Here is a 20,029-nt window from a genome sequence, read left to right as displayed (position 1 = left end):
AAGTTATATAGTTTTTCAAATACACTATCAATAACCACAGTAGGGATATTTATACAATCTAGTTGCCCATACTTTATGACTCTGGATGTCAGTATCTCCAACGTCCAGTTTCGAATACAAACTGAAACGTATTTAAAATGTAATTGATGTAATTCAGAGCATTGCATTTCTTAGACTATTTTTTAACAAAAATCTTTAATTTTCAAAGTTTTTTGTCTTCGCATTCAATCCCTCTCAAAAAACTATGTAAAAGTGTTATTCTTTAACCCAAAAGAATATTTTTTTTGGGGGGGAGTCATTCACACTTGCAAGTTTGGGCAAACATTAAGAAAGGGAGGCCAAATAAATATTTACATTTTGAGTTAATTTTATTGAGCAGGGTACATTTCATTCTTCACTGCCGTAACTAATGTTCTTTTATATCTTCAACTCTCTTGTATTGCTTCAATGTTTTTTTCTTCTCATATGTAAGTGCCATATATTTTCAGTTTGTTTGATTTTATGATGTGTCAATAGAAAATCATTAAATATTTGAATCAATATTTCTTCTCACTGAACGGTATTTTATGTATCAATCTGTCGTATTTTTTTTATTTGTTATTAAATATTTTTCTTTTAACCAAGTACATACATACTTATTTAAAGAAAAGATATGTATAAATGTTTTTAAATACTTTTCTATTTGATAATAATGATGATGTTTGCTGATGGGTGTCAAAAGAAGTGTGTCACTAACATTTGATTATTTACATAAGTAATGGTTGAGTGATATGGAAAATAAGACATCGAAATAACTAGTATGTGTTGACGAATATCAAATAGGTTTTAAAAACTATTGAAATATTTATTTTAAAAAAGGACTGTTACCAAAATACTTATGTTAAGTATGTTAGTTTTATTTTTCTATTACTTTGAAATATGAAACCACTCAAAAGGAGTTTTTATGTATATTTCGTGCTTGAGTGGAGTTTTGTTTTTTTTAATTCTAATTCACATTTCTTTGTTGGGTTTTTTTCAAAGGACGCGTGTCAAACTTGTCCCCGTTTCGATTAGCCATCAATTTCTTGTCCGCCCATGAATTTGTCTTGTGTGGACCACTCTTGTCGATGTTATGTTCTTAACATAACATTTGACAACATTGTCAAAACATCAGTTTGCACAATTTTGTTACTTTCACAATTTCTTCCAAATTTAATAAGTTATTGAACAATTATTATAGTTGTTTCATGTTCAGGGATTTTTGCAGATATTTCTAATTAACTGTATACAAGTGAAAATAAATGAAATAAATTAAAACTACCATTTTTCACTTTTGTTCACAACATTTTATTCATATAAACAAAATTATAATAATCTTTTTTGTATAAAAAAATATCAATTCCTTAACAATAAAATTCCCTTAAGACATAAGTTTACTAAATATAAAAAAAATATGTTTTATAATAAATATAATAAGTACGAGTATAAAAGTATAATAAAATTTAAGACACATATTTTTTTTCCTATAAATTTATTTACATACTAAGTAGATACTATAAAATAAAATCTGTTGGCAAAAATATAAAAACAAAATGCACATGAATGAATGAGGAATGAAGACAAAGTTTTGTATTGCAACTTAATATGTGGATTTAGTCATCACATTCACGTACAACCGGATGTAGAATAATTGAAGCACCATTGCAGCCAGTACGTTCGGATATAAAATCATGAAAATTACTTTCCAAAGCCCACATAAAACGTTTATGGCCAGGTAAAACCTAGAAATAATAAGATAAAAAGTAGACATAGTATAAATCAATAATAAAACCTTGTTTACTACGTTAGTATAAAGGAATTAGTTAGTTTACACATTAAACAGCTGCAAAATTTTATGGAGTAAAAGAAAATTCCAAGTTAAGGACCTAACTCTACCTAACATTGTTCATTTAACTGTAAAAATATGTTCTGAAAAATTTAGGAGTGTAAAATAGAGGCCTGTTTTAATATGACGACAAGAGTTACACCAAATATTGTCAAGTCATGCCGTACTCTTTAAACATACTCGCAAGGCAATGTCGAACAAATCCAGAGTTAAAATATTTTGGAAATAAATCTGTATTTCTAACTGTAGTTTTCGCCCCTTAGAAGCGGCGCAGTGGGGTCTCAAAATGGGGCACCTAAGATACCCCTCATTTTTATAAAAATTGCAGAAATTTTAATACATCCTTAAAGAACATAGTGGCGTATGCTATTTATTTCTTAAAGTTATTGAGTCTAACGCATTTCACCATACCCTGGTTTTTATACCCTTCACCATCGTGAGAAGGGTATATATAAGTTTGTCATTCCGTTTGTAATTTCCACAATATAATTTTCCGACCCTATAAAGTATATATATTCTGGATCCTTATAGATAGCGGAGTCGATTAAGCCATGTCCGTCTGTCTGTCTATTGAAATCAACTTTCCGAAGCCCCCAAATAACTTACATACTCGATTCATACATCAATATCTCTGGAATTCATCCGGCTCGGTTGCTACTTAAAATCGAGAAAATCGGTCTACAAATGGCTGAGATAAAGGAAAAAACCAGGACAACCTATTTTGACCTATTTTTGATCTATATCTGGATTACTAAGTCATTAATATAGACAATATGAATATCTAATGATAGATATTTCAAAGACCTTTGCAACGACGTATATAAGACCCTAGTAAGTTGGACCTACAATGAGGCAAAATCGGAAAAAATATTTTTTAACCCGAATTTTTTTTCACCAAAAGTTTTTTTTTTGCTAAATATTAAAAAGCAAAAAAAAAATTTTAAATTAAAAAAATTTTAAAATTTAAAAAAAAAATTCGAAATTTTTTTTCCAAAAGATTAAAAAAACCACTGGAAAAAAAAATAAATTTTGTTTACCTAAAAATATTTCAAATTTTTATTTTGAAGTATAATTTGGTAAAGGGTATATAAGATTCGGCACAGCCGAATATAGCTCTCTTACTTGTTTTTTTCATAATATCGGTCACAATATATGACCGATTTTATTAAAATATCCAGGTTCTTCAACGAACTATTTCCTTTGAAATCTTTATCACAGAGCTGTCTTGTATCTTTGGTATATGTTTGTTAATGATCGAAGCTTTTATTAGAGGATTCGACGAGATAAACGGTTCGGCTTTCGGTCGGCTAACGACTTATTATTATAAAGTAAATGCAAGGGATGTAATCCAACGAAATTAATTCGTTGGCTCTATAAGTTAGGACTAGCTGCTGAGAATAATCCGACGAGATAAATGCTTCGGCTCTTGGTCGGTTAACGACTAATTATGGGTAATGGATGCAATCCGAGGAAATAAATTCTTCCGCTCTCATCGGCTAACTACGACTTATTGGCTAGGACTAGCTAATGAGTACAATTCGACGAGATAAATGCTTCGGATCTCGGTCGACCAACGAATAATTATTGGTATATACAACTTATGGATGCAATCCTAGGAGATAAATTCTTCTGCTCTCATCGACTTACTAAGACTTATTGGCTAGGACTAGCTAATGAGTACGATCCGACGAGATAAATACTTCGGCTCTCGGCCGGCAAAAAAAAAGAAAATTCAACAGTTTCTCAATTTTCAAATTCAAATTCGATTATTTTTGGACACGTTAAAGATACTGTTTTAAATTTCTATTTGTTTATTGTTTATGAATTTGAATGTAATCGGTCAGATATTATGAGAAATGCGGGCCAATGTCATTTTGAAATTTTAATTTTCAAATGCATAAAAAATGGCAGATTTATTTCCAAAATTGTTTGATTCTGCTCTACTGTTCGTGATAATGTGTTTGAATAATGCATAACATCATGTTTGAGACTTTGTCACGAGTCGTTTCGGCGACAATTTGATCTGCGTACCAGATTGTCAACGTTTGAGATGTCATAACATATCAGAGACTGAAAGCAAAAATAGAGAACTTCCCTAAACAAGAACAACCTGGCTATGTTGCAATGACATAGCATGACAATGTGTTTGAGTTGGCATAGCATGTTTATATAGCATGTTGTCTGAAGCAAGCTTTTAATATAATAATATGGCGAAAATGGGAACGTCAAAGGTTAAAATTTCTGATAAAGTCAGTTAGACAAAACTGACCCTGCCATTTTTTGGTAGCATTCTAATGTATCAAGTTAGTGCAAACATATTAACCCTCTGTATAGTGACATATGTGTGCCACAGACATACACACAAACTAAATACCTAAATAATAAATGTCTTCATTGTTTTTACTACAACCTGTCTGCTTCAAGTATGAACAATATTATTTACCTGTGTTGATAGACGACAATCACCACCACGTTGCACTTCCTGAAGATTTGCCGATTTAAAGCATGTCTCCGAATCCCACATGTATATGTCGTTTTCACCTTTATAGCGGAAAAACAATGAGTTACCACCATCGGCACCCAGCATAACCATTTGTTTGCCATACGGTTTTGCGCCCACATCCACAATAGAACCAGCACCCTGACCCACCCTCAAATATTCTCCCTTAATCGAATAAAGACGTGGGGAACTGAGATAGGTAAAGAATAAAGTTGAAGTGCCATCTGGTTGCGCAGCCAGAGCAATATAGAGGACATCGTTTATGGGACATGTTGCCTTTGGCAGCACTATACGATACGATTTTGCGCCAGCTATATCGTAGACCAAAATACTACGTGCCCCAGCATCAGCAGCATAACTGAAAATAGAAAATTATATACAAAAAATATAACTAAAGAAAAAAAAAAAACAATAGAAATTATGAGGAACATAACAATTTTCCATATATATTTTTTTCATACTCCTATATTTGTTTGCATTTGTTCTTGGTCATAAGGATATATAATTAAGTTAAAGCTTAATTTAGGTAATAAAAGTTTTTAATATTAAATGGATTTTATGAAAGTTATTATGAAGAATTTGTGGATTAGAAAATGTTTATTATACATAAGTATAATTATATAAAATAATAACGTTACTGAGTGACCAGACCAAATTTGGACTTTAGGTTTTCTCTCCCTATTCAGATCCACTAAGAAGGGATTTTTGGAAATTCGAAATTTTAGGGGGTAAAAACGGATAAATTCGGTAACCTTTATCATCTAAACTAATATAGATACAAAAAAGTTTAAAATTCGTCTTTATCTACTTAATAAATTTGGCAGACAGGTGTTTGGAACTTTTTTGTGGAGGAAACAGAAATATTTTTCCTCCAGAAATATACAAACATTTGAAATCGTATTATTTATAAGTACATACTTATCAAAAAATACCACATATCAATTTGGTACTTTTTGGAAATTCGAAATCTTTAGGGGTAAAAATGGGAAAAAATTTATTAAGCCAAAATTAACTAACATGGTTTTATTTGTAAGTCGAGTGCGATGATAAAAATTGCAAAACTAATTTTTTCTTGATCACATGAACCCATAGTCTTTGCCACCAAAATTGTTTCCAAAATGGAGTATTTTTAAATTTCAAACTGTTCTGAGGTTCAAGAGAGAAAAGGAAAATTGGTACTTTTTTAATATAATAAATTATTTAAGCTATAAACATAATTGTTGGCTGATATGCTTCTGAGTAAAGAAAGAATCAATGATAGGGTGCTTAATTGCATTATGGTACCAAAAAGCGATAACTAATGGTACTTTTTCGTTCTACAAATGGTACTTTTTGAATTTTCTATAATAATTATCCTAAATATGTACATTTCTTCCTCTTGATGGTACTTTTATAATTTTCTTTATTCATATAATTTTAAAACTTTCAAACGAAATCCTTGCTATACCCTTCACCTTCGTGAGAAGGGTATATATAAGTTTGTCATTCCGTTTGTAATTTCTACATTTTTCATTTCCGACCCTATAAAGTATATATATTCTGGATCCTTATAGATAGCGGAGTCGATTAAGCCATGTCCGTCTGTCTGTTGAAATCAATTTTCTGAAGACCCCAGATATCTTTGGGACCCAAATCTTCAATAATTCTGTCAGACATGCTTTCGAGAATTTTGCTATTTAAAATCAGCAAAATCGGTCACAAATGGCTGAGATATGAGGAAAAAACCAAGACAACCTCGATTTTTGACCTATTTATGACCTATATCTGGATTACTAAGCCATTAATATTGACAATATGGATATCTAATGATAGATATTTCAAAGTCCATTGCAACGACGTATATAAGACCTACAATGGGTCAAAATCGGAAAAAAATTTTAACCCGAATTTTTTTGAAATTGAAAAAACAAAAAAAAAAAAATTTTTAATTTAAAAAATAAAATCGAAAAATTTTTTTTTCCAAAAAATGAAAAAAAAAACAACTGGAAAAAATTAAATTTTGTTTACCTATAAATATTTAAAATTTTGAAGTATAATTTGGTGAAGGGTATATAAGATTCGGCACAGCCGAATATAGCACTCTTACTTGTTTTTTTTTAAATTGATGAATTTCTAAACTATCGATTCGTCTACTCAATGAAGATTGTTGTAACACTCAACAATAGCTTACAAAATCATTGGGAGCTACTCAGCAGCATTTTCAAAACATTTGCGAGCAGCTGGATTCATCCAAAAGCAGGGAAATTGGGTACCATAGGAATTGAAGCCGAGAGAGCTTTAAATACGGTTTTGCATGTCCAAAATTATGCTTAAAGGCTGTTAAAAAAATCATTTTAGCAACGTATCATTACATGCGATGAAAATGGATCCATTACGATAACCCAAAGCGTAAGAGATCGTATGAGAAGCTGGGCCAACCAGCCGAATCGACACCAAAGCCAAACATCCATGGCGCTAAGGTAATGCTTCGTATTTGGTGAGACCAAAAGGTCTCGAACGCAACTGATTAGTTTGAAGTGAGTATTGTTCAAAAAACGCCCAGAATGTGCGGCCAGAAATGACAACGCTCGGCCATATGTTGCAATACCTGTTAAAAACTATTTAGAAAAAAGTGGTTGGGAAGTTTTTAATCATCAGCCTTATAGTCCAGACTGTTCCGATTACTATTTGTTTCGATCTGGGATACGCTTCACTTTTGAACAGAGTATCCGAATTTAGCTTGCTTCGTTCTTGTATTCAAAAGATGTGCAAAGATTTGGCTCGGAATCCGGAAAGATGGAAAAAGGTCATGGCCCAATCTTTGAATAAATTTATGTATGTATGTATATTATACAAATGTTTCAAAATAAAAAAGCCAAAATCTTATAAAGCTATGTATGTACACATCTGCTCAAAATAATAGATACACCTAATTGGAAAAAATTTAAATGGCGGTAACATTGAAAATTTCCTCGCAAGCGTTAAGAATACATCATATTATTAAAATTTCTATCTGGCAATGTCATGTCAGTCAAAAATCTGGCAACTATTTGCTTTCATGTTGATTTTTAAAAACGAATTTATTTTAATTACAAAAAATTATTTGCTCATAAAAATAGATACACATCAGTAATTTGTAATTTGTTTATATACAATTTTTTTTTTGTGCAATTTTTTGTTCCTATTTACGTGAAACAGTAAGTATAATTTAAATTTTAGCAACAATTTTATAAAAAATAGGACTCTTTTGAAGAAAATGGGACGAAATCATCATTGTACCGAAGATGAGAAAAAAATTTTTCAAACGATGAGAAATCAAGGAAAATCATTACGGGAAATAGCAAAGAGCATAGGAAGATCTTTACATTTTGTCCAAAATGCTTTATCTAAAAAACAAAAAAGAGAAACTCGCGGTAGACCAAAGAAAACCAGTCCAGAAACAGATAGGCGGATCGTCCTTATGGTTAAAAAAGACCCTTTCATATCATCGAAAGCTATTTCTGCGGAGCTATGTAACGAAATCAGTCCACAAACAGTTCGTCGTCGTCTTTTACAAGCTAAATTGCCGGGAAGAATTGCCAGAAAAGTGCCACTAATGCGCCAAAAAAATATCAAGACAAGATTACAATGGTCCGGGTGTGAAGGCGAAAAAAATGGAGAAATATTTTATGGAGCGACGAAACAAAAATAAATTTGTTTGGAAACGACTGCCAAAGAAATGTAAGCCGACCAAAAGGAAAAGAATTCCACGTTAAATTTACAAAAAAGACGGTAAAACATGGTGGGGGAAACATAATGGTTTGGGGTTGCTTTTCATGGAATGGTGTTGGTCCGATATTCCGAATAGAAGATACCATGAATGCTAGTGGGTATAGAGACATATTGGAAAACGTAATGCTTCCATATGCAACGGAAAATATGCCATTAATATGGACATTCCAGCAGGACAACGACCCAAAACATAGTTCAAGATTAGTTAAAAACTGGTTCTTGGAGAATAACGTACCTGTTTTAAGCTGGCCCAGCCAATCCCCTGATTTAAACCCAATAGAAAACTTGTGGAGTGAATTAAAGATAAGGCTTTCGAAGGAAGTTTTCAAAAATAAAGACGATTTATGGGAGAAAACGCAAAAAATATGGTACGAGATTCCATTGGAGAAGTGTCAGAACTTGATATCCAGTATGCCCAGAAGAGTGGAGAAAGTTTTACAAAACAAAGGTGGATATACTGGATACTAGCTTTACTTTAATAATAAACTAATTTTTTTAAGATAAAATTTATTAGCTTTTGTTTAATAAGAATTTTTAAAAATGTATCTATTATTATGAGCACCAAATTTTTCGAAATTTAAGAAATTTAATTTACTTTATAATATTTATTATTAATTATGAAATATTTTGTTTTTGTTTTTTACTCTCCTTTTAACTATAAATAAAAATCGACTGAATTTTTTTTATAATTTTACAATATACCATTATTTTTTTTCGTTTTTAAAAAATAAATTTTGGTGTATCTATTATTTTGAGCAGATGTGTATATCTTTAAAAGCTTCATAAAATGTTTGTTATTAAACAATTTTTAATTGCGTTTGGTTTAGCAAAACGAAGCGGGTCAGCATCGAAAAAAATCATATGATGTAGAGGTCTAGCCATTATTTTCCTCCACCAAATAGGACGTATTTTTCTCATTTAATTTTACCTTTTTTTGATTTATTAGTTCATTTGATGGTGCATGACAGTGTAAAAAAGAAAATCAAATGGTTTCTTATTCGTATTATTTATGTACATTAGGGTGGCTCTTCTTTTTTAACTTTTTGGATTCTAAATTCTATCAAATTCTAAAATTGTTCTCCGTCATCTAAAAACCAAATGCTGAACATTTTAGCAGAATCGGATAACGATTAGAGGTTGCACATTTTATGTGAAGTTTCCAAATATTCTAAAAGTTATTTGTTTAAAATTTGATCCAAAACTCGTAACTTCAAATAAAATGTGAACCTCTAAATTATTTGGCTCAAACTGTCTTGATTTTTAGTTACATACTAATCTACTCATATGTAAGTTTGTATACAATTGTCACAGGTGTAAATAAGTGTATATGTATGTGGGTGGGCAAATTGAACAGTTATCTTGAGAAATGAATAAACATTTTTTATTCCAATGTATTTAGAGAACAACAAAAACAAACCAATCAAACCCATAATCAGTACATAGTAGCAAAGCCATAAAGTATGCTTTAAAAAAACATTATTTATTTGTCAAACTTACTCACCATTCCATGTATGTATGATTGGCTACATTTGTCTACATGTGTATGTGAGGTGAATAAATGACAGGTTTAGTGAAAAAATTTCATTTAAAAAAAATAAAATGTATAGAACTAATACGTGGGTTCCTAGTTATGTTTTAAGGAAGCAAAGATAAAGTTTTTTTTTGTGTTTATATTTCATAGTAGGGAAATTAGTCAAACACCCACCTTAAAGTATATCAATCGACTCAGAATCAAATTTTTCGGCCCAAGTACAAAGCTGGCTGAAATCGGTTAATTATTTCACTTAGCCCCCATATAAATGTCCTCCAGAAATAGAATTTATATAAGTATCCAGACAAATTCCTCCACAATTAAGTTTTATATAAAAGGAAATCACATTTATATATAAATGTTTTTCGTATCAATTCATAATTGACCACAGCTTCCATAGAAGCATCCATATTTTATTATTGCTGTATCTTAAAACATAAATAGTTATCCTCGTATACCATTTTGCTAAATCCTTTATTTATGTCTGACAATTTGATAAATTATAGTACCTGTAGAAATTTGTGTACAAAATGATGATAGTAAAAGAAAATCTTACCAAGATTGACCATTGACAATATGCTGACAATATATTGTTACGAAATTTTACTTGAATTCAAATATAACGATTTTAAGGGCTGATTTAAAATTAGCATAATGCTTTCAAATAACAGTGCTGTAATAGCAAACTGTAACATATCTGTGGGCATTATTAAATAAAAGCTTTCAGTTGACCATTGATCGTAAGTTGGCAACGCTGTTTGCTGCGACCGTATATTCGAATTCGAATATTCAGTTAAAGAACATTGTAGAAATAGAGCTTTCTAGATGGTAATGCAGTGTTATAAATAGGTTGCAGTCGTTAGTCAGTTTATCAGAGACGCTATTCGAATAAACATCAACTGAGTGACTTAAAGTGTGCTGTATTTTTCAAGTGAATTCGTGTACATTAGTGAAAGTGTCTGTATTTCTGAGAATTTATAAACGTGTATAAGAACGTATGGTCGGTTAAGCCCGACCATATAATACCCTACACTAAGTAAAAGAGCAAAAAAAAATTTTCTTTTAAAATTTCAATAATTTATATTTTTGAGTGATTTTCGGAAGTGGGGTTATATGGGGGCTATGACCAATTATGGACCGATCACCATGAAATTAGGTCGTGTGATTTATGTCTATATGAAAGTTATTTATGATGAATTATGTGTGTTTAGCAACATTTTTAAGCGATTTATGCACGTTAAAGTGATTTTCGGAAGCGGGTCTATATGGGAGCTTTGACTAATTATGGACCGATCGTAACAAAATTTGGTGACATGAATTTTGTGTATATAAAACTTATTTGGAGCGGAATTTGTGGAGATACATATATAAATTAAACATTTATGACCGATAAAGTCCAATTTTGGGAGGACATTTGTATGGGGGCTAGGTGAAATAGTGGACCGATTTCAGCCAGTTTCAATAGGCTTGGTCACTGAGCCGAAAAAATAATATGTACCAAATTTGATCGAAATATCTTCAAAATTGCGACCTGTACTCTGCGCACAAGGTTTACATGAACAGCCAGTCAGCCAGCCAGACGACCAGACGGACGGACGGACATCGCTTAATCGACTCAGAAAGTGATTCTATATCGATCGGTATACTTTATAGTTTTTGGGCGTTACAAACATCTGCACAAACGCATAATACCCTCCCCACTATGGTGGTGTAGGGTATAAAAACTTTGAGTGACTATTTAATTCTGTTGTTGTACATTTTTAAATAAATAAAGAGTTGTTACAATTTTCAAACTACTAAACGGCTTTTATTTGCAATCAAAAGTATCCGGTTTATTTAAAGGAAATAAACCAGTGTTTTGAAATGGTTAAAACGTAACAATATTGTGTATTAGACTTAAAAATGCGGGATTTACAATAGATGGAGTATCTTTTGCGGTTATTGTTTTTAATAACTTATATGTCATTTTGAATATTGCTCACCAAAGCCTATGGTGAATATGCTCCATCGGATTCAACGTGCGGTTAAGAAGGGGTGCTATTGACACGGTAGACAAGAGTTAACAGACTAGCCAAAAAAGTTTTAAGAATAAATATTGGAGAAAAAAAAATAAATTTTTATCATTTAACAAGAGTGAAACATATTTATTTGTTTTTATCTTTGATATAAATTAACATTTTCTCAAAATTTAGTATTGTGTTTGTTTAGAGGCGGATAACTTTAAATGGGCAGCACTGTTTTCAGTGACAGCTGATTTGACAGTTCCTGGTTGTTTTTAGGTTAGTTTCGTTTGACAATTTTTCTCGAATTGAATCACGCCAGAGCAACGTTTGTATTTTGTTAAAATTGATTTGGAAAATCATGGTTCAATTTAACAAACTCATCTGGCATTACAAGCACTTAATAATGCTCATCATCATCCATCAGCGCGTTTAATTCGAGATTTGAATTAGTATTGATAAACAGAACGAAAAGTACGTGAACTAATCATTTTGACACACACTTTATTATTTAAAATTTTATACCCTACACCACCATAGTGTGGAGGGTATATTGGATTTGTGTAGATATTTGCAACGCCCTCTTTCTGAGTCGATTAAACGATGTCTGTCCGTCCGTCTGGCTGGCTGGCTGTTAATACAGATCGCAATTTTTAAGATATTTCGATAAAATTAGGCACTTATAATTTTTTCAGCCCTAGACCAACCCCATACAAATGGCCTCTCGAAATTGGACCATACTTTCCTACTTGTATTTTTTTGGTTTTAATTTAATTTCTATTTAATTATTAGTTTCTATACTAGTGTTTTTGTTTTGTTTATTATACCCTACACCTTCGTGAGATGGGTATATATAAGTTCGTCATTCCGTTTGTAATTTCCGCAATATAATATTCCGACCCTATAAAGTATATATATTCTGGATCCTTATAGATAGCGGAGTCGATTAAGCCATGTCCGTCTGTCTGTCCGTCTGTTTGTTGAAATCAATTTTCTGAAGACCCCAGATATCTACGGGATCCAAATCTTCAATAATTCTGTCAGACATGCTTTCAAAAAGGTTCCTATTTAAAATCCAGGACAACCTCGATTTTTGACCTATATCTGGATTACTAAGTCATTAATATAGACAATATGGATATCTAATGATATATATTTCAAAGACCTTTGCAACGGCGTATATAAGACCATAGTATGTTGGACCTACGAGTCAAAATCGGAAAAAATATTTTTTAACTAGAATTTTTTTTCTCCAAAAAAAATTTAAAAAACTTGAAAAAAATTTAAAATAACAATTCTAAAAGTTTTTTTTTTCAAAAAAATTAAAAAAACATCTACGGAAGAAAAAATAAATATTGTTTACCTAAAAATATTTAAAATTTGTATTTTGAGAGAACTATATATTCGGCACAGCCGAATATATAGTTCTCTTACTTGTTTTTATTTAAAATACTTACACAAACGGCTTATTATCCGCTCCATAATCCACAATCAAAAATTGCAAACGCGATTCCGCGGTAACCAAATCACTTACATCAATACTTTTCACCACTTTACCATCTGCCGTATTTATCGCCACAATTTTGGGACTGCAGCGACGTATCGGCTGTTCCAATGTATTCACAATGCCCACATCTAAAGCCCACAGAAGACCCTGAAAAAGAGACAGAAAGTGTGAACAATTTATTAAATGAATGAAAAATTCTATAATTAAATGTGTAATTTATTGCAGTTGTTTCGATTCAGCAGAGGTAAAATGACAAAATTAAAAACACGTGTTGAGCAAAAGAGAAGAATTGAATGGAAAAAATATGAATAAAAAATAATTTTTATGGGGTTTTATGTAGTTGTTTGCTTAAGAGGAAAATGTTTATAAAAGTTTGTTATGCATATGTTCCAATTTACTTTATAACTATGAATATTTCTAGTATTGAAGTATAAATAATTATGCATTCTTTAGTAGACTGGAATATAGTAAAGCTCTTATTCATTATAACATTTTTATTTTATTATAAGTTTATAAAACAAAATTAAATTTAAAACCCTTGATAAAATAAAAATTTTATTATGAATAAGTTACTCCCTTATTCACAATAATATTTTAATTTTATTGGGTATATGACTTAAAATTCGGTATATTTTCAAATTTTTTAGCTTTTATTTTGAAAGATTTGTACAATATAAATTTATTCAAAGTATTGGCCATTGTTAGCTATGACTTTTTCAAATCTTTCTGCCAACATATGGATTCCGAGCCAAAAGAAATGCTCATCTTTTGAGGACAATAACAAATCAAGCCAATTTCGGATACTCTGTTCTGAAGTAAAGCCTATCCCAGAGAGAGTGTCCTGCTACGATCGAATCAAATATTAGTTGGATGGGGCAAGGTATAGCCCGTTCATTATAAATACTTTTTAACATGTATTGCAGCATGTGGCTGAGCGTTGTCATGATGGAATATTACGGTTTCATGTCTGGCCGTATATCCTGGGCGTTTTTCGGCGAATGCTCGCTTCAAACAAATCAGTTGCGTTCGGTACAGGTTCCATGTGATGGTCTGGTTAGATTTCAGAAGCTCATAATAGATAGGACCCTTTTGCTCCCACCAAATACAGATAATTACTTTAGCGCTATGGATATTTGGCTTTAATGTCGATTCGGGCGGAAAACACATACGATCTCTTACACCTCGGGTTACTGTAATGCATACATTTTTCATCACAAGTAATGATTTGATGCAAGAATTATTTCCTTTTGTAGCGTTCAAGTCTTTCAAGGTCTCTCCGCTTCAGTTCATATGGTGCCCAATTTTCCTGCTTATGGAAGGTTTTCGAGCAACCTTTTGAAATAGCTTTCTGAGTAGCTCCCAATGATTATGCAAGACCTTGTTGAGTTTGACAACACTCTTCATTGAGTAATGCCTCCAATTCTTGGTCTTAGTACTTTTTTGGCTGATCTGTGCGATCTTTGTCTTCCGTGTCAAAATCACCACTGATGGGACACACCGATGGGACACAGTGACCATAAGCATTGGTGAGTAATCGGTGTGCTTCAGTGGCACTTTCAAATTAAAGAAGTAAAGCAAAACTTCCCGCATATGACGCTTTGTTGGTACAAAATTCGACAATTTCAAAGCAATAGAAAACTTAGCTATTTACATAACATATCCAATAACTAAGTGAGAATATATGACAGATATGTACCCTTCAAAATGACATATAAGTTATCTAAAACAAAAACCGCGTTCAAAAGATACGCCATTTATTGTAAATCCAGCATTTTTAAGTCATACACCCAATACAAACCTTGCAATATATTTTTTTGAAATTGAAAGAACCACAAATAATTGACAAGCATTTAAAAATTGTAGATTCATTTCCAAAATATTTTCATTCTGCCCCATTTCAACTAAAATCTTAAAATCTTTTCAGCATCTCAGTAGACTTCGAAACTTTACAAATGACGATGCTGCGAGTGACATGTGTTCTGTAAAATGATTTTAAGTCACTTGTATTGTTTAAAACCCCTTTACACGATCACATTTTACGACACACATTTGGGACAGTATCATACTGAAAGCAGCCTTTACAAGATCACATTTTAAGACACTCTTGTTGGACGGCAACAATAATAAATGGTAGAATTGTTCTTGAAAATTTTAAATAAATAAAAAGACCCCTCCGTATGTCATATAAACATAACATATTGCTCTCATGCCATGTGTGTCGTAAAATATGATCGTAGAAAAAGAGCTTTCAGTGTTTTTTTATAACTTTAACATAGCAAGAGAACAATGTGTTATGGTTCTCTTTATTATACCCTTCACCTTCGTGAAAAGGGTATATATAAGTTTGTCATTCCGTTTGTAATTTCCACAATATAATTTTCCGATAAAGTGTATATATTCTGGTCCGTCTGTCAGTTGAAATCAATTTTCTGAAGACCCCAGATATCTTCGAGATCCAAATCATCAATAATTCTGTCAGACATGCTTTCGAGAAGTTTCCTATTTAAAATCAGCAAAATCGATCCACAAATGGCTGAGATATGAAGAAAAAACCAGGACCTCGATTTTTTACTTATTTTTGACCTATATCTGGAATACTAAGTCATTAATATAGACAATATGGATATCTAATGATAGATATTGAAAAGACCTTTGCAACGACGTATATAAGACCATAGTAAGTTGGACCTACAATGGGTCAAAATCGGAAAAAATATTTTTTAACCCGAATTTTTTTTTTCACCAAAAGCAAAAATTTAATAAACAAAAAAATTTTCTAAAATTTAAAAAAAAAAATTTTAAATAACAATTCGAAATTTTTTTTTGCAAAAAGCAACTGGAAAAAAATTTTGTTTACCTAAAAATATTTAAAATTTGTATTTTGAAGTATAATTTGGTGAAGGGTATATAAGACTCGGAACAGCCGAATTAGTACTCTTACTTGTTATACCCTACACCACCTTAGTGGGGAGGGTATTATGCGTTTGTGCAGATGTTTGTAACGCCCGTCCGTCTGGTCGGCTGGCTGGCTGGCTGGCCAGCCATGCATATTATTTTTTATAATGGTACATATTATTTTTTCGGCCCAAGGACCGAGCCTATTGAAACTGGCTGAAATCGGTCCATTATTTCACCTAGTCCCCATACAAATGTCCTTCCGAAATTGGACTTTATCGGTCATAAATGTTTAAATCATATAGCTATCTCCACAAATTGCGCTACAAATAAATTTTATATATACAAAATTCATGTCACCAAATTTTGTTACGATCGGTCCATAATTAGTCATAGCTCCCATATAGACCCGCTTCCGAAAATCACTTTAATGTGCATAAATCGCTTAAAAATGTTGGTATACTCACAAAATTCAACATAGTAAACTTTCATATAGACAGAAATCACACGACCTAATTTCATGGTGATCGGTCCGTAATTGGCCATAGCCCCCATATAAGGTCCATTTCCGAAAATCACTCAAAAATATAAATTATTTTAATTTTAAAAGAAAAATGTTTTTGCTCTTTTACTTAGTGTCGGTCAAGCCCGACCATACTTTCTTACTTGTTTTTCTTGGAATTTTTAAAAAAACATATTAATAGAAGCGAATTGGATTTTAATTGTGTTATTGTCCCAAAAGTCGTACGTAAAGTCTTATCTTCTAAAGCCGATATTAGTAGATGCGTATAATAAGAATAGGTCATCATTACACAGGCAATAAATTTGGTTGCATTGCCATGGCATAACATTACAATTGGGGGATTCACACGGCCTGCTATTAAGTCATATTGCCATAATGTTCTAATATATTATGACAGTTTAAACAAGTTTTGTTGATATGACATAATAGCAGACCGTGTGAATCCCTCAAATGTGTTTTTCAGTTGGCAGAAGAACATAACATATCTAAGTATACCAGTTTTGAAATTACCACAAAGTATTCATTTAACTAGCTCTAGATAGTACTAGGTACTATTACTCTAGTACCTAGTGATTACTAATGATCTTATTAGTCATTAAAAATCACGTACAATATATTAGAAAATTTTTAAAATAAACTTACATTATGATCCACCACAAAATCCACAACCGACTGTAAAGCCTGACAATTGCCCTCCTCTTGTATGGCCCAACACGGATAGGGCGCTATTTTTGTCAGACACTGACCTTTTTTCAAATTCACTTTACCCAGCGTAAACGGTACACCCTGCTTGTAGCGCGGCAAGGCCACAAACGCCGAATCGCGCAGCAATTGAGCACGCGTTACAATCACATTACGCGGTACATAACGACCCGATTGCACATAAATATTTTTAGTCGATTCACATGGCCACATTAAACTACTGCCACTCAGCTGAAACGTCAATTCGGCCAAAGGACTTTTATCACATTTACTGAGAGGGGGATCGCCTGCCCAACAGGGCATCACCATATAGGTGACAATAACAAAACTCAACACTTTAAAAGTCATAGTGCGCTTTTAAAAAACGAAGAGTGCGCGCGTTGCTTAGTAATATGCGTTTAATAATTTTACTTTAATGAAACATGAAAACGTGTACGTTTACCTTTATAAATAATATTTTGTTAAATTTCACTACAATTACATAAGTTTTGGCAAAATTTTTAATCTTATTTTCGATTTTATTTCTATACACTTTCGAATCACTAGCAGAATTGTCTTGAATTTTTTATTAAAAAGAGAAACAGAGAGAGCTAGAAAAAAACAATAAGAAATGAAATGAAAAATTCTAAAATATCACGCATCATTTACTTTTTAACGTGTTTTATATTGTTTCTAAAGATATAAAATTGCAATTTTAACCAACAAATCATCACACTTGTGCATTCGTTGCTCAAAAAAGAAAACCAATTGAAGCATGTTATTAGAGGTATTCATGACAAAGAGCAGTGACAACTAAGTAGTAAGAAAAAACATAAACTGGATTTCTTATTTATCATCTAATTATTTGTTGCACGTTTACAATTTTCCTTTTTCAGACAAAAACACTATACGGGACAATGAGCTCAAGAAGGAAAACTTTTTTGCCCTGGTTGTGATATTCTTGCAATGATGTTATGAAAATCCCTGTGTCTGTTTACAGAAAGGTCACCTCGTAGTAAAACTGACATTTTTGGAGTGACATATTTTCAATTGTTGCCCGTTTACATTTTGCCTTTTTTCAGAAAAGAACACAAGAAAGGGCAATGGGCACAAAAAGTGCAACATTTTAGCCCATTTTGTGAAATTCTTGAGATTTTCAATATTCTTGCAATGGTGTTATGAAATTCCCTGATCTATGTGTCTGTTTACAGAAAGGCCACCTCGTAGTAAAACTGGAGGCAAAAGTGACACATTTATTGCTTTTTTAGAGTGAAATTTTATGAAAATAACTTGTGGCACGTTTACAGTTTTCCATTTTTTAGAAAAGAACTCAATAAAGAACAATGGGCACAAAAAGGGCAACATTTTTACAGTTTGCCTTTTTCAGTAAACAACACCAAAACAGACAATGATCACCATAAGGGCAACATTTTTTGCCATTTTGTGAAATTCTTAATATTCTTGCAATGATGTTATGAAATCCCCTACTATCTATGTCTGCTGGGTGTTGAAAACTCATAATCAATGACCCCCATTGAGGTTGTAATTTTGATATGAAATTTTATTGTTTTATTTCTTTTTGTATCTGTTGCTAGTTTGTATTGTATTGTGTTGCATTGTTTTGTTGCTCTAAGCCATTTCATTCAAGGCCAATTGAAATAACAACACTATGAATGTTTACAGTTCTTAACATCTTTACTTTTTATGGTAAATTAAATTCTTTATGTTTTTTGTTGTTGTTTATTTTTTGTGAAAATTTTTACAAAACAAATAACGGAAGTAAATTAATGGAAGTTGTGGATTATTTTGTTTGTAATGAAAGTATTAGTTCATAAACAAAAGCCAGGAGGGGAGAAGATTTGGTAAAAGTTAAGGGCCTTATATAAGGCTTTTTCTATCTAGTCATATCCTTCTATAAACCTCTACATTATTTTGTTAAATAGGAAATAAGATTCTGAGCCAAAAGAACTGCACATCTTTTTTAGGCCAAGAAGGAATTAAGCCAATTTCGGATACTCTGATCTGATAGTGAAGCGTATTCCAGAGAGAGCGTTCTGCATCGATCGAAACAAATAGTATTCGGATGGGGCAACCACTTCTTTCTAAATATTTTTTAAAAGGTATTGCAACATGTGGCCTTATCATTTTGCTTCCACCAAATACAGCGCTATGGATATTTGCCTTTGGTATCGATTCACATACGTTATCGTAATGTATATATTTTTTATGTAATGATTCGGGAAAATTTTTTTTCTTTTATCGCTTTCAATCATAATTTTGTCTTTTAAGGTCTCTCCGCTTCAATTCGTATGTTACCCATTTCATGTTCTTTACACTTTTTTGGCTGACCTGGCGATATTTGTCTTTCGTATAAAAATCACCACTTCTGAATCGCACGTTCTAATCGATGGAACACATTCACCATAAACTGTGAGCAATTGGTTGGCTTCAGCGGCATTTATTTTCGAATTAAAGAAGTAAAACAAAACTTCCTGCATATGACGCACAGTGGTTTAGAAACATTTTTTTGGAAATAATTCGGTATCTCAGGAACTATTTGAGATATTATAACGAAATTTCATATTGTTGGAGCTGAGGTATTTTCGAGTTGATATTCAAAGCTGGTCATCTCATTTTTATTTAAAAAAATCGCCAAAAATCCATTTATGATCCGAATGAGCTTTGTGGTTTGTGGAACTTCTGAGGAGTAAATAAAGACTTTTTATATAAGTATTTGATATTGTTGAAAACCTTAGGACTTGAAAATTTATATTTTAG

General features: G+C 31.9%; 1 protein-coding gene across 1 annotated transcript; it reads right to left on the bottom strand.

The window, feature by feature from the left end:
* Positions 1 to 1,583: 1,583 nt before the first annotated feature.
* Positions 1,584 to 17,609, bottom strand: yellow-g (L-dopachrome tautomerase yellow-g). Its single transcript, XM_065504184.1, has 4 exons — positions 17,213 to 17,609; positions 13,103 to 13,299; positions 4,308 to 4,722; positions 1,584 to 1,760 (listed from the first exon to the last, which is right to left on the bottom strand). Exons 1-4 carry the CDS (start codon positions 17,579 to 17,581, stop codon positions 1,632 to 1,634), a joined length of 1,110 nt encoding a protein of 369 aa, XP_065360256.1. The 5' UTR covers positions 17,582 to 17,609; the 3' UTR covers positions 1,584 to 1,631.
* Positions 17,610 to 20,029: the final 2,420 nt, after the last annotated feature.

The sequence above is a fragment of the Calliphora vicina genome, chromosome 3 (genome assembly GCF_958450345.1).
Source record: "Calliphora vicina chromosome 3, idCalVici1.1, whole genome shotgun sequence".
Lineage (NCBI taxonomy): Eukaryota > Metazoa > Arthropoda > Insecta > Diptera > Calliphoridae > Calliphora > Calliphora vicina.
This window is presented reverse-complemented; position numbering and strand designations above follow the sequence as displayed.

Excerpts from the sequence above, each read along its gene's own strand:
- yellow-g (XM_065504184.1), bottom strand. The coding sequence starts at position 17,581 with ATGGTGATGCCCTGTTGGGCAGGCGATCCCCCTCTCAGTAAATGTGAT. Across the intron at positions 4,723-13,102 it reads GCGGATAATAAGCCGTTTGT|TTATGCTGCTGATGCTGGGG; the intron begins GTAAGTATTTTA and ends TTCTATTTTCAG. Across the intron at positions 1,761-4,307 it reads ATTGTCGTCTATCAACACAG|GTTTTACCTGGCCATAAACG; the intron begins GTAAATAATATT and ends TATTATTTCTAG.